The sequence below is a fragment of the Oreochromis aureus genome, linkage group 3, assembly GCF_013358895.1.
Source record: "Oreochromis aureus strain Israel breed Guangdong linkage group 3, ZZ_aureus, whole genome shotgun sequence".
Lineage (NCBI taxonomy): Eukaryota > Metazoa > Chordata > Actinopteri > Cichliformes > Cichlidae > Oreochromis > Oreochromis aureus.
Window position 1 is genome coordinate 1088231 of NC_052944.1, and position 22413 is coordinate 1110643.

The following is a 22413-nucleotide window of genomic DNA, read 5'->3' on the forward strand; positions in this document are numbered from 1 at the left end:
TAATAGTCTCTTCTAACATGCAGAGATCTGTATGATCTGTTTCATAGAGTCTAACCAGCCTGTACAGGTAACAGCAACAGTCACTGCATCACTGACACACAAACTTCATCTCTGTCAATAACAACATTCATACATGGAATAAAAACACATCAGTGGATCATTGCTGGAGCTGCCTGGACTTCAGTCTTCAGGATCTCAACCAACAGCATCGACATGCTGCTCCAGATGTCTGTGCTCCAGATGTCTGTGCTCCAGATGTTTGTGCTCCAGGTGTCTGTGCTCCAGATGTTTGTGCTCCAGGTGTCTGTGCTCCAGATGTTTGTGCTCCAGGTGTCTGTGCTCCAGGTGTCTGTGCCCCAGGTGTCTGTGCCCCAGGTGTCTGTGCTCCAGATGTCTGTGCTCCAGGTGTCTGTGCTCCAGGTGTCTGTGCTCCAGGTGTCTGTGCCCCAGGTGTCTGTGCCCCAGGTGTCTGTGCCCCAGGTGTCTGTGCTCCAGATGTCTGTGCTCCAGGTGTCTGTGCTCCAGGTGTCTGTGCCCCAGGTGTCTGTGCTCCTGGATTTTGTGCTCCAGGTGTCTGTGTTCCAGGTGTTTGTCCTCCAGGTGCCTGTGCTCCAGGTGTCTGTGCTCCAGATGTCTGTGCTCCAGATGTTTGTGCTCCTGGTGTCTGTGCTCCAGGTGTCTGTGCCCCAGGTGTCTGTGCCCCAGATGTCTGTGCTCCTGATGTTTGTGCTCCAGATGTCTGTGTTCCAGATGTCTGTGCTCAAGATGTTTGTGATCCAGGTGTTTGTGCTCCTGGTGAACAGGCTCTCAGTTTCCTCCTTGAAATAAGTGTTTATATTGTTGTTATATTGTTGACCCACTATTGATCATGTGACTCATCACATGACCAATGGTGAGCGTCTCTTTCCCTCTCAGGTTTAAATATCTGGGACTCTCCACCGTTTGGTGTAGAACTGAAGAAGCTTCTTGGATGAAACGTCTTCCAGAAACTTAAAGACGTCTCTTTTCTCTCCAAGCTCCTTAGATCACATGACCTGGATGACTGAACCTACAGACTTATTGACCTGGTTTCTAGGTTACATGAAAGGTCAGAGGTCAGCGACTGTAACTCAGTGACTTCTGTTAATGTGAACTCACTGAGTGTTTGTGGTTTACCTCTCAGACTGAATGAAGATGATGATGGAGGAAGAGGAGGACAGAGCAGAGTCTGCAGGGTCCAGCTGTCCGTCTGTGAGGAGTGACCGGTCCAAAGATCATGATCCATTCTTCAGTGGTGAACCTGGACCAACGAGGTCAGAGAGCTGTGATGACTCCTTTACATGTTTGTGTTTCCTGGATAAATCTGACCTGAAACATCCTCAGATTGTTACAAAGATTCATAAAAAGAAAACAAAGAGAAAAGATCCAAATGTTCGACTTGGTCATTTGCTGTTTGAGGACAGTGATGCTCATATCTGTGGGGAAAGTGTGACCTGAGTGGGTTCATGTTTGTCTTTAAAGAGCTGCTCTGATTCTCTTTGTGTCTGATCTGTGAAACAGTCTGAGAGGTCACACAGAGACCCAGCAGCTAAAGCCTGGATCATACTGGCTGCTGTTACTCCATCAGGACAACACTGAACCACAGTGGTGTGGATGTAGTGGATAATCCCACCATACTGATGCTCAGAGTTAATCACAGGGAACAAAACCAGATGTTACCTTCAGATTGTGACCTTTGGAGTGGACGATGCAGATTTCAATAGAGAATAAATGTTGTTGTTTTTCAACTGTGAAAAAAGAATCTAATTTTCTGAACTTAAGAATTTATGATGCTGGAAAAAACATGGAGACAATAACACAACATTTCACTGTATTCATAGAATGAATGTAAAACTGTCAGACATTCATTAAATATGCAAAATGTCCACAGAAGCATCAGAGGGTCAGATGTGAAGCACTCAGTGATTTTGATCAAATGACTCATCAGTTACTGATCTGTACTACACTGATCTACCACGTTAGTAAAGCTGGTGTTCTGGTGGTGGAGAGACCTCGGATCATGTTCTGGTGTTGGAGCAGTGATCTGCTGATGGTTCAGTTTAATGAGCTTCTTCAAAATCCTCCCTGACATCACCACTGAAAGGACGTCCATGAAAACAGACTGAAAATTACTGATATGTTCACAATCTGAGAGTTTAAAACTTGACAAACTTGATTCAGATGAAGTTATTTGAGCAGAAACTCCTGGATCTTTATCCTGTGTTGATCTAATCCTTCATGGTTCCTCCACAGAGTGGACCAGCAGAGCTCAGAGGTTCCCAGTGGTCAGTCTGCCCAGCAGCATCAAACACAGCTGGACTCCATATTTATGGTCTGTACATGTACAACAACTACTGTTACATCTGTTCTGTCCACAGTCATCTCCATGCTGCTCTTTGTAGACCAGTGTCAGTGTGTCCAACATGGATCTGATGTTTGGCTCCATGATTTCAGTCTGATCGGCTCATTCATAAATATTCTGTTCCAGCTGCTGGAGGACAACATCATCACTTTTGTGAAGAACGAGCTGAAGAAGATCCAGAAGGTTCTGAGTCCAGATTACCCAGAATGCTTAGAGAGTCAGAGGAGCAGCAGCAGAGAGGCATTTGTGAAGATCACAGTGGACTTCCTGAGGAGAATGAAGCAGGAGGAGCTGGCTGACCGTCTGCAGAGCAGTAAGAGGATTTATCTAAAGATTTAAGCTGCTGGATAAATGAACATTTTCCAGAGATGGAAGATGGAGCAACATGTTTTAAAGATTAGTTCTTTTTGGAATTGAGTGTTTATTTTTCTTCTCATTCAGAACTTCCAGCTGCAGTTTGTCAACGTAACCTTAAATCTGCTCTGAAGAAGAAGTTCCAGTGTGTGTTTGAGGGCATCGCTAAAGCAGGAAGCCCAACCCTTCTGAATCAGATCTACACAGAGCTCTACATCACAGAGGGAGGGACTGCAGAGGTCAATGATGAACATGAGGTCAGACAGATTGAAACAGCATCCAGGAAACCAGACAGACCAGAAACAACCATCAGACAAGAAGACATCTTTAAAGCCTCACCTGGAAGAGACGAACCAATCAGAACAGTGCTGACAAAGGGAGTGGCTGGCATTGGGAAAACAGTCTTAACACAGAAATACAGCCTGGACTGGGCTGAAGACAAAGCCAACCAGGACATCCAGTTCATATTTCCATTCACTTTCAGAGAGCTGAATGTGCTGAAAGAGGAAAAGTTCAGCTTGGTGGGACTTGTTCATCACTTCTTTACTGAAACCAAAGAAGCAGGAATCTGCAGCTTTGAAGACTTCCAGGTTGTGTTCATCTTTGATGGTCTGGATGAGTGTCGACTTCCTCTGGACTTCCACAAAACTACAATCCTAACTGACCCTAGAAAGTCCACCTCAGTGGATGAGCTGCTGGTAAACCTCATCAGGGGGAAACTGCTTCCCTCTGCTCGCCTCTGGATAACCACACGACCTGCAGCAGCCAATCAGATCCCTCGTGTCTGTGTTGGCATGGTGACAGAGGTCAGAGGGTTCACTGACCCACAGAAGGAGGAGTACTTCAGGAAGAGATTCAGAGATGAGGAGCAGGCCAGCAGGATCATCTCCCACATCAAGAAAGCTCGAAGCCTCCACATCATGTGCCACATCCCAGTCTTCTGCTGGATCACTGCTACAGTTCTGGAGGATGTGCTGGAAACCAGAGAGGGAGGACAGCTGCCCCAGACCCTGACTGAGATGTACATCCACTTCCTGGTGGTTCAGACCAAAGTGAAGAAGGTCAAGTATGATGGAGGAGCTGAGACAGATCCACACTGGAGTCCAGAGAGCAGGAAGATGATGGAGTCTCTGGGAAAACTGGCTTTTGATCAGCTGCAGAAAGGAAACCTGATCTTCTATGAATCAGACCTGACAGAGTGTGGCATCGATATCAGAGCAGCCTCAGTGTACTCAGGAGTGTTCACACAGATCTTTAAAGAGGAGAGAGGACTGTACCAGGACAAGGTGTTCTGCTTTGTTCATCTCAGTGTTCAGGAGTTTCTGGCTGCTCTTCATGTCCATCTGACCTTCATCAACTCTGGACTCAATCTGCTGGAACAACAACAAACAACCTCCAAGAAATCTAAATTATTTAACAAACGAAAACTTCAATCTCTCCACCAGTGTGCTGTGAACAAGGCCTTACAGAGTCCAAATGGACACCTGGACTTGTTCCTCCGCTTCCTCCTGGGTCTTTCACTGCAGACCAATCAGACTCTCCTACGAGGTCTGCTGACACAGACAGGAAGTAGCTCACAGACCAATCAGGAAACAGTTCAGTACATCAAGAAGAAGCTCAGTGAGAATCTGTCTGCAGAGAAAAGCATCAATCTGTTCCACTGTCTGAATGAACTGAATGATCGTTCTCTACTGGAGGAGATCCAACAGTCCCTGAGATCAGGACGTCTCTCCACAGATAAACTGTCTCCTGCTCAGTGGTCAGCTCTGGTCTTCATCTTACTGTCATCAGAAAAAGATCTGGATGTGTTTGACCTGAAGAAATACTCTGCTTCAGAGGAGGCTCTTCTGAGGCTGCTGCCAGTGGTCAAAGCCTCCAACAAAGCTCTGTGAGTACATTTGTACTCATGTCTTTACTTTAACATCCAACTGTGTCAGTAATTTATTTCACCAGACTTTCTTTGTATGAATTTGTATCCTAAAGTTTTGGGATTTCTCCAATACAACTGTAACCTCTTTGATGCCTCCAGAACTCGGTGCACTCGAGACGCTGAATCCACCATAAACTCTGACATCACTGCTGCTGTTATGTTATCAGTCTTTGTTTAAACACTTAGGCTGCATGTGCCTGATGTTGTGATACTTTATATTCACATGCATGCTCCTAGATACATTTCTACTGCAGGTCTATTTTTAGTCACAAATGTTGGTGAAACACTTGCTTTTACATGCATGGTGGGTCCTGCATTAAAGCATTTGAATTACTCAGTGAATGATGGCAGCCAGAGAAACATCCTTAGTTCCACTTTAATCTCTGCTTCGGTCCTCCACAGTGTGTTTGTTGTTTCTTTGTTGTTGTTGGCCTGCTCTCTCCTCTCACTCCAGTCTGGTTGCAGCAGATGTTTGTCCCTCCCTGAACCTGCAGACTTGGGTGCAGCACCTCAGTTTATCTTCAGTCTGAAACCAGCTGCTTTATCCCCTCAAGCACACCTTCCCTGGTCATCTCTGCTGTGGTTGCTATAAAATTTAATCTTGATTAAAAAAAAAGAAAAAACTAAAGTCAGACTTGATGCCATTTATTGGCAGCATGGTGCCTGTTTGATGATAAACTGCAGCACAGTCTAAAGCAAACCTTCTGACTTTATTGACTTTATGCATGTATATATTCTTCCTGTTCACCTTGGACACACAACAGCTCTGTTTGTTGTGACTGGATCTAGAACACAATCCAGATCAGCCAACATATCCTAATCTAGATGATTTTTAAGGTGGTATCTGGGAGGAAAAGTTAAAAATCAGCTTGGATGGCCTGTACTGTATGATGGCCTTGGTTGCACCACATTGACAGCCATGCAGGGTGGTTCACTCCTTGGGCAAGAAGACCGAGGAGTGAGCCACGCTTGGTCAAAGCTTGGTCATTCAAGCTCACTGTTTTCACCTTGTTGGTTGATGATAAGTATTTTTTTTTACCTGACTTATAGTCATCATTGTCTTCAACTCACACACTGCTGACTGCTGTAGCTTACCTGGCTGAGCAGGTGACCCATGTACTGAAGGTTAGAGTCGTGACTCCAGGGCCTGGTTTGAGTCTGCCCAAGACCATTTCCTGTGTTCTCCTCACTTCCTGTCTTCTCTGTCCTATACAGTGAAAAAAAAAGGCCTCAGGTTCTGAAAACTCTTCCCCTTCATCATCTTCCAAATCATCTCTCTCATCTAAAATCACCAGTATTCTCTGAGTAGAGAATCTTTTCACAATCTCGAATGATAAGGATCCAAGTGGGTAAAGTTAGTTATTTGTTGTGTTCCTATTTGCAGCTGGGACAGATTGTGAAAAACTCGGCTGCCAAAATTACATCCAGTTTAGAAGAAAAACATTGAGTGAAGTGTTTGTTTCATCATCCTTCACAGCTCATCCACCAGGTGTCACAAACTGCGGCAGAGCAGTACAAAGCATGTCATACTGGAACTGCAACAACCAGAGTTTTACCTACCTTTGGTGTTTCTTGACAGCATGAGCGTAATATTTACTGAACAGAGTCGTCTTCTGTAATCTTTTCAGATTCAGAACACTGTATTTATTTTCAAGGGGCAATTAGGATACTGACCTTGCCAACCGTACATGCAATACACAAACATCACATTGGGGAGACAGGTGAGGCTAGGTAGCTGGCCGGTCAGCCGCTAGAGCAGCGACCCGGAACTGAACAGCGGAAAATGCACAACATGAGGAAAGATGAGGAGAAAAAAGAACTCCACCCAGACTGAGCTCCAACAGGGAGATCAGTTTGAGAACAGAAAAAAATGACCTTAGCGCAGAGCACATGAAAACTCTTAATGCGCCATAGAAACACATGACAAGCAACAGGGATGGGTAACAGGTGAGAGACAGCCGGTGTAGACAGCGCATCCGGGCCTGCAGCATTTGCGCTGGTCCCCTCGACCCACCGTCTGCACCGGGAGGGGATAAGCATGCTTAGGATGGGAAGGAACAGTCTAAACACCGTCTGGTATCAGGGTGAGACTTATGTTCAGCTCCAGCCTTGAGACCACAGCTGGCGCCGGTATGTTAGCTGCATGAAATGATGGTGGTTTTCTTTGGTGCCAACAACTGCATGTCACAGCTGATCTAACAGTCCGTCACTCGTCTCTCAATCTCCCATTGGAGAGCCACGAGCTTCTCCGAGAGGTTATCAGTTTAGCGCTCAAAGAGCAAAGTCTGAGAACTCACGACCGCCATGAGCTTCTTCAAGATCTTATCCGTGCTGCGTTCAATGAGCCCATTTTGAGAAGTCACGACCCGTCCCATTGTTTCAGTCACAGCGGGCAGCCTGGTGGGGTTTTGAACAGCTGATTTCGCTTTTTTTAATCTTCAATAAGCCAGGACCAAGCCAGCTCAGATCAGCAAGAACCCTTTGCTGCTGTGAATGTCCGTGCTGCTATATTTCAGTATCAGGCTCTAAATGTACAAATGGATCTGAGAAGATCTCCAATCATGTTTCTACTAGATTTACAGTTTGTTTTCATGTCTTCGGACTCAGAAGGTGGAGCAGGTGGAGCTTACCTGGAGTAAGTGCTGATATGGAAGAAGAGTTGTGTTTTAATGAAGCTATTTAGTTAACTAATAATTGTATTGCATGCTGGCATTAAAAAATGTTTCATTTGACTGATTTAATTAATTAATTTGTTTGTTTTCTTCCAGACTGAGTGGCTGTAACCTCTCAGAGAAAAGCTGTGATGCTCTGTCCTCAGTCCTCAGCTCCCAGTCCTCTAGTCTGAAAGAGCTGGACCTGAGTAACAATGACCTGCGGGATTCAGGAGTGAAGCTTCTGTCTGCTGCACTGCAGAGTCCACATTGTACACTGGAAACTCTCAGGTCAGGATCCAAACATATCATTAAATGATATTATTGTATAAACAACCAAGCTTTATAGAATTGGCAGGTGAACTTTTCCTTATCTTTGGATTGCTTAGGAGATTCTTAATTACTGTCTGAAGATTCTTTACAGTCACATATTTTGTTTTAATGGTAAAACAGAATTATTGTTCAGTTCAATGAGCAGGTAGCTGTGAGATTCATAATAATGAGGTATATTTGTATTAAAGATGACTAAACTTGAACAGTAGCTGTGTGAGTTACTGTGTTTACTCATGTGTGCTGATGTTGTGAGTAATTTAAAGCTGAAATAAACTTGTAATGAGTTTAATAGAGTTTCTGAAGTAAGTGTACTTGGAGATATTTATGTGTTTACTAAAGTCCAGCAGCAGGAGGCTGTGTGCAGCATAGAGGAACCCAGACCTCAGCTTTGTCTCCTGGTTTCTGTTGCTGCTGTTACAGTTTCCCTCATCGTTCCTTCAACAGTCTCCTCACTGTAACAAATCAAAGTGTTACTGTATAGATTCACGTCTGAATGTTGCCATGTGCTATTAAAACTAAAAGCGATGTTTCATACACCCACGTGGTTCAGTCACACAGTAACTGATGGTAAATAATGTTTGTGTTGAGCACATCGTACAGGTCAGCTGCTCCACACAGATCTCAGGTTTACATGCTGGAACAGTTTGTGATCATGAAGGATAAACTTCCTCTTTGTTTCATACAGATGTGACATGAACAATAACACGTTCATGAAATCCTGTTAGGAACACAAACACTATTGTAGCTGGAGAATATATTTGAATGTAGGATAATGTAGGGGATCATCAACAACAGTAATAACTAACCACCACCTCACCATTTGGGTTGGTAGCTGCATGTTGATTGATGAAGTCATTTTCTTCTTCCTCCATTTCTACCTTATTACCATCAGATTAAAGTCTGCACAGAGACAGGCACTGGACATGTTTAGCCTAGCTTAGCACAAGGACTGGACATGGGGGAAACGGCTCTCATCACTGGATCGAAACATGAAAACAAATCTGAAGTAAAGTTTTGTTGAAGTGAACTGTGGTGGTGCCCAATGTTCCCTCTAAGCTGCGCGCGTGTGCAATTGCGCACTGCTGGCACGTCTCTGCACACAGAAAATCTGTGTTGCGCACAATAAAAAAATCAAATCTCAATTGAAATTAAAATTAATACTTTAACAATTCTGTTCTGCAGTGTTAGTCAGTGACTGGCTGCTCCCGTATGGGATCAGAACGATGCCGCCTTATCCCATAGTCCAGCCAATGATGCGATTCACATTCGTATATACGCAGCTAATCAACGTCGTTGACAGGCTATGACAGCGTCCTTATGTGCCGACACCGGTGTTTTAGCAAAGCGGTTGATGTGGAGTGAAGCCACGTTAATGACAACGTGTCCAACCATTGGAGATGTGAGCAGGACAGACGAACAACTGACGGACAAAGTGTGGACTTTATACCAGTTTTTAAATTGTGTTGATCGGCCGTAAAACCAGAGTTATGATAAAAATATCTGCAATGTTTGGTTTTCTTCCTGAATACTATTGTTGTTTATAACAACGACAGTATTCAGTATTTATTGCAACAAACTTTGTTGTTTGCAAAACTCAGTAACTTTTTTGAAGAAGTAACTATATAATTAATTGCCCAACATTGGTCATTATTTACTGTATGTTGCAGACAGAGTTACAGACTCTCTCCCAGACCACAGACTCATAATACAAGTCAGAGCTTTATTTAAGAAAAAGAAGAAAGAAAGTTGTGTTTTCAAAATTGGAGTTGAAGTTATTTTTCCTTCCAATAATGTTAACATACTACAGGTCATGAACAAGATTTTTTTTTTAAATTTTCATTGTAAGTGGGCTAAATCAGTTAATTAAAAGTAGTCTAACATAAATGCTGTAATTTGATTACTTTAATAAACATGTAACTTGGATGGATTAGATGCTGGCGTGACCACAGTGCACACGTCTGCTGTCGCTCACAGTGGTCCAAGGGACGCTCAGGGAGTTTGTGTGTTCGCTCAGACACATGAAACATTAGAGGGAACATTGGCGGTGACTGGCAGGGAAAAGGGGAATGATAAGACTTATCCATCCATCCATCCATCTTCATCCGCTTTATGCGAGGCCGGGTCGCGGGGGCAGCAGCCTAAGCAGAGAAGCCCAGACCTCCCTCTCCCCAGCCACCTCCTCCAGCTTATCCGGGGGAACACCAAGGCGTTCCCAGGCCAGCCGAGAGATATAATCTCTCCAGCGCGTCCTGGGTCTTCCCCGGGGCCTCCTCCCAGTGGGAACATGCCCGGAACACCTCACCCAGGAGGCGCCCAGGAGGCATCCTTGTCAGATGCCCGAACCACCTCAACTGGCTCCTTTCGATGTGGAGGAGCAGTGGCTCTACTCTGAGCCCCTCCCGGATGGCCGAACTTCTCACCCTATCTCTAAGGGAGAGGCCAGCCACCCTTCGGAGGAAGCTCATTTCTGCCGCTTGTATCCGCGATCTCGTTCTTTCGGTCACTACCCACAGCTCGTGGCCATAGGTGAGGGTAGGGACATAGATCGGCCGGTAAATTGAGAGCTTCGCTTTTACACTCAGCTCCCTCTTCACCACGACGGACCGGTGCAGCGTCCGCATCACTGCAGCCGCAGCACCAATCCGTCTGTCGATCTCCGCCCCTTCTCCCATCACTCGCGAACAAGACCCCGAGATACTTGAACTCCTCCACTTGGGGCAGGAACTCATCCCCGACCCGGAGCGGGCACTCCACCCTTTTCTGGCTGAGAACCATGGCCTCAGATTTGGAGGTGCTGATCCTCATTCCCGCTGCTTCACACTCGGCTGCGAACTGTTCCAGTGCGAGCTGGAGGCCTTCACCTGATGAAGCCAACAGAACCACATCATCCGCAAAAAGCAGAGATGAGATTCTGAGGCCACCGGGCGAAAAGCCCTCCGCCACTTGGCTGCGCTTAGAAATCCTGTCCATAAAAATTATGAACAGAACCGGTGACAAAGGGCAGCCCTGGCGAGCCCATCACCCACCGGAACGAGTCCGACTTATTGCCGGCAATGCGAACCAAACTCTTGCAACGGTTGTATAGGGATCGAATGGCCCGTAGCAATGGGCCAGACACCCCATACTCCCAAGAACACCTCCCACAGGACACCCGAGGGACACGGTCGAATGCCTTCTCCAAGTCCACAAAACACATGTAGACTGGTTGGGCAAACTCCCATGCACCCTCAAGTATCCTTGAGAGGATAAAGAGCTGGTCCAGTAAGACTTACTGTAAATATAATTATGTATGTATTGAAAAAGGAACAACTAAAATGTTCCAGCTGAAAAAATGAAATCAGTTTCAGTTTATGAGCTCTGTTTGTTTTCTTTACAGTTCCAACCTTTTATATTGAAATGAGCTGCTCATTCCTGTTTAGATGACCTGCATAAAACAATACAGAGCACATTGGGCTGAATATGGAAGCATCACAGTACAGCTTCACTAAAGTCTCTGATATGAGATGAGAAATGAAGCAGCCAGAGCTTTTTCATGAGTGGAAATCCACTGTGACTGTGAGCTGCTGCTACAGCCTCCAGATTAGCCAGCAGCTCATCCTGCTCAACATTTTCTCACCAACTTTAATGGAAGTGTGATGTTTTTAGCTGGAGTGATGGTCAGGGTGGCCTCCTCTCCTCTTCTTCTCCTCTTCCTCTTTCATTTGTAAAGCCACTTCTGCTGCTTTCATTCATTTGGAAGTCCTGTAGCTGAGTTTGGGAGAGACTAACAGCCTCGGCAGCAGAGGGGAAAAGGCTGTAACACCACCACTTTACTCTGTTCTACCTGTCACATCATTTTATCAGGAAACAAATGTTTTTACTATGTTTGTCTTGAAGATGTAAGAAGATCACATGGTGCTTTTTATTATTGTGTTGGTTTGTTTCCTGTCTCTTGGATGGAGCCCAGCTGTGCGTGGCCCCTGGGCCTGTGGTCAGAGTGTGTGCTGGATAATCCGGCCCAGGATGAGGCCAAACTGACATGGGATGAAATGTCTGTCACATAATTGAGCCTAATTTAAAAACATCCTCCATAAATATTGAATAATAACAATAATAATAAACGGTCAGAAGATGACTTGTTGGAATGAAAATGAGCTTGTAGTTTGTCTGCTTTAATCATGTGACTGGAAAAAGGTGTTGGACTTCAAATATGTCCATTTCTTTCACACTTCACCTTTAAAAGTGAAGCCATGTGGTTCCTGGAAGGAAAAACACGACTTTTTCAAGTCTTTGTCCTGTTTTTATGATAAATGTACGACTTTAATGTGAAACATTCAGAGTTTTTTCTCTTGTTGTGTTTGTTTGAAGCTGCTTCCTGTTGGCTTCAGCTGTTTGGAGTTTCCATTTTCTAAACTTCTACATTCTGAACCTTCTTCAGCTCTGAACAGATGATGAAACACTGAATGATTTCAAGCACTTTGTCTAATAAACTTACATCTTTCATTCTTTATACAGATTGATGAGCTGTGGTTTGTCAGAGATCAGCTGTGATTATCTGGCAGCAGCCCTGAAGTCCAACCCCTCGTATCCCAGAGTGCTGGACCTGAGTGGAACCTGCAACAACCTGCAGGATTCAGGAGTGAAGCAGCTGTGTGATCTTCTGGAGAATCCACGATGTCGATTTGAAACTCTGAGGTCAGTCACATGTTTTAGTTGTGCTGAGATGAATATGATGTGAAAGTTGTGCTGACACTGTGGATCAGTAGGCCCACAGACCTCTATACAGGAAGTCTGGTTCAGCTCTGTGTAGAACTTCTGATCCCTGATCCTCTGAGTCTGACTCAGTAGATAATGCAGAGTTCTGAGCTGATGTGGGTGAGCGGACTCAGGCAGCCTGACAGAGTTGATGTCCAGGTCTTCCCTGCTTGTCCTGAAACATAAACATGAGTATCCTTGCAGGTCAGATCTCATCAGTCTCACCTGTTAGTGCAGCTCTCCTCTAGATTGTAGTGCTTGTTAAACTAGGATGATTTTAGGAGCCTGGACCGCAGATCCAAGGGAAGTTATGACTTGGAAAGACTAAACCAACCTATTAGAGGTGTTTGCACTAACATAGATAAATACTCAGATTTACACCTTTAGTGTCTCACAAAGGGTTAAACAGTGAATGTGCACAGAGAGGTTGGTGGTGAGATGGGCACTTCCAGCACTGTAGATGTGTTCCAGCTCAGTGTTCATGGAAATAATCCGGAGAGCAGGATTCCTTGATGAATGTCACATCTTCTTAAAGTTATAATCCACAGGGAAAACTGTGAAACTGTCCATCTGATATCTACTCAGCCAATCAGGTGTTTGATCTCCAGCCCCACCTTATTATCAGTTTCTCTCTCTTTCACATCTGAATTATCTTCACTTCACATTTCAGTCAGTTCAGATTTCATTAGCACGTTCACTTTAGCATAATCCATTTTAATCCAAACACCTTTCTCTTTAAACTCTGTCAGTCACAGTATATCCAGTACAATCCTCTTCTTCACTGAGTCACACATTCAGAGATCAGAGTGTCCTGTGTGCTCTCATTCACTCACACTCACTCTCATATGGCTGAAGTCTGTTTGTACACAGGCTGTCAGCTGGCCTGAGTTAGGCCTGTCTCTAAAATCATTACTTTATTACTTTTATTCTGATTCATCAAAGCCAAACTCAAACATCTTTATATTTACTGATTATGTTCTCATCAATAATTAACAGTCAGTACATTCAGATATGAATCATAATTCAGTGTTTAACATATTGTCACAGATGGACTCCACAGGAGATCTCCTTTATGAAGAAACTGTGAAAGTTTGTCCAACAGTGGGAAACATCTCAGAGAACATCTCAGAGAATATCTGTGAAGCAGAAACTAAACACAATAATAGAAGAAAAGCCAAATAATGATCCAAATCCTGCTCTGAGACTATCAGACAGGCTTCCAAAGACTGCTCAGCTCTCAGACTTACTTAAAGATGCTGGTGCTGTCCACAGATCAGCTGACCTGCTGGGTCTCCATGATCAGCTTTGTTTCTTGGAGATAAAGGCTGAGCCCTTTAGAGCTTCAGTTCTGCAGAGCAGCAGGATGTCTGAGGTCTGCAGAAACACAGAAACACAGCAGCTAAAAATAGTTGTTCAAAGAAAACGAGGTGGGAGCTGCTGGTTCCTGAGCTTTGATACTGGATTAGCTTCAGCAGTTATTCCCATCACTGCTGTAGGAGCTGCAGTTAGTCACAGCTGATTGTCTTCTTTGAACAATCACAATGATGACTGTTGTAAAAACAAGCAGACAAAGAACCAATGAGAGTGAAGAACAGGATAAAGAGCTCCTGTGATGGTGGCAGAGAAATGAGCAGCAGACGGCTCTACATGTTGTAGTGGTTTACAGTCACCAGGGGGCGCCGTCACAGCCACGCAGTCAGTGGGCTGCTCTGCTTGTGCTGTTGTTGGTGAAGCTGAAGTGAAAGCGAGTGTTAAAACAATGAAAAGTGTCCACTGCAGCCTCCATCTGAGCTTCTCATGTTCTTCTTCTTTGATCCTCCATGTTTGTGCTGAACGCTGCTGTCGCTCTCTTCCTGTTCCCGCCCACTTTCTAACCAATCAGCATTGGAGCGTGCACAGCGTCATCCACACTGAGCTTTGTTGTGAGTGCGTGGACTCGTCTGCAGAACATTTGCAGTACAATAACCAGCTGTGCATGCGTCCCAAGCAGCAGCTTCAAGCTCACCTCAAAGAAGTTTAACAGGAAGGACGACTCGTCCATCACGCGTCCAGCTGTGACCGTGTCCACAGCAGAGTGTGACCGAGGCTTCATGCTAACACGCACACATGAAGCTGATACCACCACGAGCAGCTGCTCAGTGGATTTGGAGGAGAAATGTCTGCAGCTTCTCACAGGCAGTATGCAGAATGTGGACCTCCACAAAGACTGTGGAGACCTCGTCCCAGACTCAAAACCAACACTTGTCTGCACAAAACTTCTCACACGTTCCCGTCACAAGTGTCTTCTAAGTGAAGCTACCAGGTTCAGGTCCAGCTCTGTTTATCTGGGGCTGCAGCAGATGATCCATCCTCACAAAGCAACACAGACACCAGATATGCAAACACAGCATCATACAACACAACCAAGAGATCCAAAGAATTTTCTCTGCATTTCTGTGGCTGCTGGAACGAAGCTGTTTGAAACCTTGTTGTTCTGCACTTTGGGACCTGAAGAGGAACCTGAACCTCTGTGCAGAAGGTTCAACTCTGAGGATTCCTGTTCAGTTTTTTTATTTCACACGGCAAAACTTGACAACTTTATGATAAATGTACAACTTCAATGTGAAAAATTCATTTTTTTCTATTGTTTGTTTGAAGCTGCTTCCTGTTGGCTTCAGCTGTTTGGAGTTTCCATTTTCTAAACTTCTACATTCTGAACCTTCTTCAGCTCTGAACAGATGATGAAACACTGAATGATTTCAAGCTCACACTTTGTCTAATAAACTTACATCTTTCATTCTTTATACAGATTGAAGGACTGTGGTTTGTCAGAGATCAGCTGTGATTATCTGGCAGCAGCTCTCAAGTCCAACCCCTCCCATCTGAGACAGCTGGACCTGAGTGGAACCTACAACAACCTGCAGGATTCAGGAGTGAAGCAGCTGTGTGATCTTCTGGAGAATCCACGATGTCGATTTGAAACTCTGAGGTCAGTCACATGTTTTAGTTGTGCTGAGATGAATATGATGTGAAAGTTGTGCTGACACTGTGGATCAGCAGGCCCACAGACCTCTATACAGGAAGTCTGGTTCAGCTCTGTGTAGAACTTCTGATCCCTGATCCTCTGAGTCTGACTCAGTAGATAATGCAGAGTTCTGAGCTGATGTGGGTGAGCGGACTCAGGCAGCCTGACAGAGTTGATGTCCAGGTCTTCCCTGCTTGTCCTGATACACATAAACATGAGTATCCTTGCAGGTCAGATCTCATCAGTCACACCTGTTAGTGCAGCTCTCCTCTAGATTGTAGTGCTTGTTAAACTAGGATGATTTTAGGAGCCTGGACCGCAGATCCAAGGGAAGTTATGACTTGGAAAGACTAAACCAACCTATTAGAGGTGTTTGCACTAACATAGATAAATACTCAGATTTACACCTTTAGTGTCTCACAAAGGGTTAAACAGTGAATGTGCACAGAGAGGTTGGTGGTGAGATGGGCACTTCCAGCACTGTAGATGTGTTCCAGCTCAGTGTTCATGGAAATAATCCGGAGAGCAGGATTCCTTGATGAATGTCACATCTTCTTAAAGTTATAATCCACAGGGGAAACTGTGAAACTGTCGATCTGATATCTACTCAGCCAATCAGGTGTTTGATCTCCAGCCCCACCTTATTATCAGTTTCTCTCTTTCACATCTGAATTATCTTCACTTCACATTTCAGTCAGTTCAGATTTCATTAGCACGTTCACTTTAGCTTAATCCATTTTAATCCAAACACCTTTCTCTCTAAACTCTGTCAGTCACAGTATATCCAGTACAATCCTCTTCTTCACTGAGTCACACATTCAGAGATCAGAGTGTCCTGTGTGCTCTCATTCACTCACACTCACTCTCATATGGCTGAAGTCTGTTTGTACACAGGCTAATCTGGGACTCTCCACCATTTGACCCTAGAAATAAAGAAGCTTCTTGGATGAGAGGTGAAACGTCTTCAAGACGTCTTAAAGAAGTCCAGATGCCTTTTTTTCTAAGCTCTTGAGATGATGAGAACCTTCACAGACACCTCATCAGTGTGACTCTCAGAGCTACCAGCCCTTTGCTACAATCACAAAGCTCTTCATTGAAATCAATGATATCAAAGCTGGAATCCAATGAGTCCAAGTCTTCTGCTGATTCAGCATCACATTCATCTTTGCTCCTTGTTCTGCATCCCCACCATGGACTTCATTCCTTTCCAAGCCAGCCTTGAGTGTCCTTTATTCAGCTCATCCTCTGCTTTACTTTTACACCTGATTTTAGCTGCTTTATCTCTCTTTCAACAAGTTTCTGTGCCTCAGTCTTTTTCTTCTCTCCCTCATAACAAGACAGCTTCTTCTGCCTGAGAACATGTTGGAGTGATTTACTAATCCAGGGCGGATTTTGGGGGAAAATAGTTCCTGTTTTCAAAGTAATCCCCATTTTTCCCAGAAAGAAATGTAAGTAGAAATAAATGATCTAAGTGAGAACATGAGCCTTTAAAAAGGCTCTTCTGAGGCTGCTGCCAGTGGTCAAACCCTCCAACAAAGCTCTGTAAGTAAATCTGTGATCATAGCTTTAGTTTTTAAATGTTTATTCTAGTTAACACAGATCAGGTGGAACAACTCAAATAAAACATCAAAAATATTAAGTGGTCATCGGTACTCAGTTTGTTCAATACTGAATACATTGGAGCACAAATTGTCCACATTTCTGAAATATTTCTGGGTGTAACTGTTACCAATTTAGACCTGGCCTGTGGTTGTTATCTAAGTGATAATCATCAATTCTACTAAAACAAATACAAAATAAAGAAGTTTGACACATTTTGTTGATATCAAAAGCACACTGAACAATTCAGTGTTGTTTTACTGCTGTTCTCTCTTCACTTCTCTGATTCTCTCCACATGTTGCTCTGCATCAGTGCTCAGTTTCCTGACAAAAACAAGATTAAATATTGCTAAATATAATAGTATCTCATTACACTTCAACATAAGTGTTTTATTTTTGTAATTGTTTATCTGTTATTTTTCAGACTGAGTCATTGTGACCTGTCAGAGAGAAACTGTGAAGCTCTGTCCTCAGCTCTCAGCCCTCTAACCTGAGACAGCTGGACCTGAGTAACATCAACCTGAAGGATTCAGGCGTGAAGCTTCTGTCTGAAGGACTGAAGAGTCCACACTGTACACTGGAAACTCTCAGGTGAGATCAAGCATGTTTCTTTCATCAACTGACAGAATTAGCAGATTAATAATAAGGCAGTCCTCTAATAAGAGGAGAAGTGGAGGTGTTTTGAAGGGCAGCATACTCTTATGTTAACAAGACAGGAAGTAGTTCCTGAGAACTGCTGCCTTTGTTATTGTCTAAGTAGAAACATGATGGTAAAACAGTGATGACACATATTTCTGTATCTCTGCCATTCAGACACACTTTATATATAGTTTATTTTATGTAGTATTCAATACTGAACTGTACATTTAGTCTTTTTAAAGGCAGCAATTTGTATTCAGTGTTTTCATAAAAGCCTTATTTTTATCCATTTACTGCTATTAGGAAGAACACGTGAGGTTTAAGACCTGGACCAGTTTGAAACCTTTTGTCCTCCACAATGAAAATGGGTGGAAATAAAAATGGGTCTCACTTTAGCCAGCTTCTAATTTTATCAGTCCTACTCTCAGCGTCTCCTGTATATCTCCTATATAAATGTTGCACTCAGCTTTGTGGTCTCCAGTATCACTGAAATGCAGCCAGATGCTGCTCGTTTTGCCTTTTCACTCTTTCCTGACACGCTTGCATTTCAGTACAGCTCCCATTTCTCTGTGTACCTGGTCTCTACCACTACCTTGCTGTCTATGGGACATGTCTTCTTTCACATAATGGTATGATCCCAGTCTGTCTCTTAAAGTGTTTGGCCATATGGTTTGCTCATCAGAATAAAATCTCAGCCGTGCTCACATTGATTATCAGCAAGCCTGAAAATTCATCAATATTTGACCTATGAAATTATCTCAAGGGCTGGATTTGGCCCACGGGCCATATGTTTGACACCCCTGGTTTACACAGTTTGGTATTCAATGTACGAGTTAGCTCTCAGCTAACTAGCAGACAAGCTAACTGCTGGGACTGCGTCTTTCTAACAAGAGCGTCAGACACTCAGACTGGTTTTCTTTGTGGATGATGATGTGTTCTCACACTGATCCTTCATGCTGATGCTGCCATCCACCCACTGCTCCTGGATTCCTCCTCATCATCTCCATCAGCCCTCACAATACTCCACCTTCATCAGCTTCATGTTCAGGAGCCTGGATGGACAGTAATTCTTTCCATGGGTTATGGTGGGACATTGAGAGCTGAAGTCAAACAGCAGTGAGAAATGAAAGACTGATTCTATTTAGTCTTGTGATGTGCAGCTTTGTTCAGAGCATTAAGGCCCAGCAAAGATTACTGAGGTCACAGAGTCACTGATGAAACCTGTGTGCTTATAGAAACTGAAACCAGATGAACCAGAATAGAAGGACATTAAAATGAAGTGTCAGCTGCACAAAGGCAAAGCTGTTCAGTTGTTGGTGTGAGTTATTTAAATGGAGGATGGAGTCAGACTTTAAGCTGCTGGACTCAGTCACTATATCCTGTTCTCCTCATAGAAGCTGGATACACAGACTCACCTGTGACACAGTGACACACAGTGTGGGCTACACTGTGAAAGTGGATCAGTCACACTTGTGCAATCATTTGTTGTGCTGGGAAACCATGAACACTTTGAATCACATTAATGGCTTTGTTACAGCAACATTCAATCATGAGTTCAAAGTAGTGTATTGTGTCCTTATGTTAATAGTACTGCAGTATGAGAAGTGCAACATTCAGTGTGCAGAAACAAATCAGGTGCTTTCTAACAGCAGTGTTCCCTTTAACACAGCAGCAGTTCAAATATTTCTGTCAGTCTGAGCTGAAACATGAATCTAATCAAATATCAAATCAAAGTTCTTTGCCTCTGCCAGGACGTCAACATTTGATCTAGTTTTTTACAAAGTTCCCCTCAGAGTCCAGAGACACCAACATACCTTTGACCAACAGCAAGTGAACATTTATAAATGTGTGTTTTCAGAACAGGAACCAGCAGAACTATTGTTCTGTTATCAGGCAGCAGCACAAACGCTCATCAGCTCATTTACTGTGCAGGACTTTGAGTGTGTGAAGTGTGTGTGTTTGTGCTGGATTTCCTTTGGAGAATCTCAGTCAGAAACAAGACAAAGAAAAACTCTTTCAGTCGTCCAGGTTGAGTTGACAACATGAACTGCATTTATCTTCCTCTGACTTGACATGTTCTTCCTCCTCTGCACTGAGCCAGCTGCTAAGACACAAGCTCACTGACATTTTCTGATGATAAAGAAACTCTCTTCTTCTGTACAATATGAGCAGCAACAGAGAACAAGCTCTCACAGGTACAGATGTTGCAGCTGTGGCCAAGTACATGTGCTGCATGTTTGGAGCAGCACTCTAATGGACAGGCCTCTGTACTGATGGTGGGCTCTGCTCTGTATCCACCACACTGTTCTCAGCTGAGTCTTCCTCCTGTTCACACTCTGATGAAGCACCAATAGGGCAACTTTTTCTCTGGTGGCTCGGATGTTGTTGCTTCCACAGGTTTCCCTCCAACAACCCTCTGTTCCTGCAGTAAGTTCAGTAAGATCTGGGTAAACACTTGAGCTCCTTGAATCTGGCTCCAGTGCAGCAGCAGCTTTCACATATACAATGTTGGCATTTTGCTTGCGTGTCTCCAGGTCTGTTCTGAATGTAGACTTGAATTTGACCACGTGGCGGGGGTCATCATCTGAGCTCTCCATCACCTGAGAGAGATGACAAATCACAGAATCACAGAGCATGAAACCAACTTTTCTCCTCCCAGAAGTTCAGTCACAGACCTGCAACAGAAACAAGAATCAAAGATTCAAATGACGCAGAGCATTCATGTCCTTATATACACAAACATGTCCTCTACATATTCATGCTGTATTTACACACACATACAGAGGCTGTTTGTCTCTCACACACAGACAGGACACTGAGAAATACATCATGTTAAATATACCTGCAGGGCTCCAGCTGTGCACGTTGTCCCTGTTAGCTGTGGTTGCCATGGCAACCTTGGTGTTGTGCGCGATGCAGGGACGTGTTCAAAGGCAGACGTCTGGCAGCAGCATCATATTTGATGCACTCTCTGTACTGAGTGTGCTGACTTTATTTCAAATGTGCCACTGCTGTGCAACATGAATCACATGTTAGCACGTTTCTGTAACTCCCAGGTAACCATGGTTACCCAGCCACGCCCAGTAGTCTCCAGAGAGACCAACAGCTGGTTCATGTTGTAACACCGTGGCTTTCGTAGTCTCTCCTTTTTCTACAGCTCATGTGTTCTTCTTGTGATGCTGTGTCTTGAGGCTCATACATGCCGTCATTTGTTGATCCTAAGAACGTTCCTCAGACCGACTTCTTCAACAACACTAATCGGCCTGCAGTTTGTAGCTACTCACTTCACTGTGGCGTTTGTTAGCTTGTCTTTCTTTGGTTTATCTAGACTCCTCCCACAAGCTGAATCTGCGTAGTCTGCCCAAGCCTCCCACCTCTGTTTGTTTGGGTGGTTTGTTTGCTGCCATCAACAGCGTGTAATGCATTTAAGTGATACTTCAGACTTGAAGTACTCCGGTGATAAAAAACTCAACTTTGCTTCCAGATAACTTTAGTTGTATCAACACTGCCTCCTGGAACAGTTTAAAATGAACATGTCAAAGATCTGTACCTGTCTCCATGTTTCTGTCCCCGCCCCTTTCTTTCTGTCCTGGGTCATGTGAGCGCTGCAGTAGTATTAGGCCCACCCTCAATGCTCTCATTGGCTGAGACGCATAATGACGCCCATTTCAAGCCAGCACTGATCAACATGCCTCCTGTGACCCATGGCTTTATATTCAGAGCCAGTGAGCACTTTCACAATAATCATGATTTTAAAAACTGTGATTAAAATAATTGCTGACGTTAATCAATTAATGAGTTAATGAGATAATAACAGGTTAAGTTGCCCTAATAATTAGACTTTGATGACAAACTGATGTGATCTCCATGTTTCCTTTGTTGGACTGTGGGCAAGTGTCAGAACTGAATGTACTGAGTAACATGTAGAGTTTAAACATGTGTCAGTTCCAGTTTTAGAGCTCTAAAGTGCAGCTATCATGTTAGGAATATGTGAGGAATAGACAGAAACACTGAGGTCAAATCTTTATTTTACCACTCGCTGCATTCTTGATGTTCATGAATTCAGCAGGTTCATGATTGTCTGCAGCATTAATCTCATATTTCCATCTAAAGTGTTGAATTTGACTGTTGGATGTTCTTTATGATCTCTGGCACCAGTTCATCTGTAGGCTGAGCTCAGTCCATCCATTTAGTGAAATGATGTTTAAAGGTCTCCTTGTTCTGTGAGCGTGCACAGATCCTGAAGCAGAAAGCCTGGGTTAACAGAGAAATGATCATCACTGTGATGATGCTCATCATCTCTGACTGGGATTTGAGGTTTTGTCAAAGCAGCAAAGAAAGCCTGGCTATGTTGGACTGGGTGTGGAAGCAGCTCCCAGTTTGAGTTCAGGAGACAGACACCCTCTCTACTTTGAAGATCAGCTGCAAACTTTCCTTTTTGATAAAGCTTATAGTTCGAGCTGGATCAGGTGACCCTGAACCCTCCCTTAGTTATGCTGCTATAGGCTCAGGCTGTTGGTGGACTTCCCATGATGCTCTGCTTTCTTCTCCCCTCTTTTCACTCCTGATGCTTTTATATGTCACTACTGCATGTCCTTAACTTTTGTCTTCTCTCTCCTTAGTTTGTGTTTTGTTCTTGTCTCTCTGAGCTCATCTCTTCTCTTTCCCCTCACCCTGCAACCAGTCGTGGTAGATGCTCCTCCTGGAGCCTGTTTTCACTGGGAGGATCTTTGTGTCCTTCCCACCATCACCAAGTGCTGCTCACAGTGGATTGTCTGATGGTTGGGGC

The 22413-nt window shown here is 44.0% G+C and overlaps 2 protein-coding genes across 2 annotated transcripts; both read left to right on the forward strand.

The window, feature by feature from the left end:
- The first annotated feature begins 326 nt into the window (after nt 1–326).
- LOC120438515 (periaxin-like) lies at nt 327–1195 on the forward strand. The gene is made up of 2 exons (XM_039608895.1): nt 327–1087; nt 1163–1195. The coding sequence occupies exon 1, from the start codon at nt 391–393 to the stop codon at nt 826–828; it is 438 nt and encodes a 145-aa protein (XP_039464829.1). The 5' UTR covers nt 327–390; the 3' UTR covers nt 829–1087; nt 1163–1195.
- A 6382-nt stretch (nt 1196–7577) lies between these two features.
- Nucleotides 7578–17479, forward strand: LOC120438848 (ribonuclease inhibitor). The gene is made up of 4 exons (XM_039609276.1): nt 7578–7606; nt 12143–12322; nt 15171–15350; nt 17410–17479. Exons 2-4 carry the CDS (start codon nt 12147–12149, stop codon nt 17477–17479), a joined length of 426 nt encoding a protein of 141 aa, XP_039465210.1. The 5' UTR covers nt 7578–7606; nt 12143–12146.
- The last annotated feature ends 4934 nt before the right edge of the window (nt 17480–22413 follow it).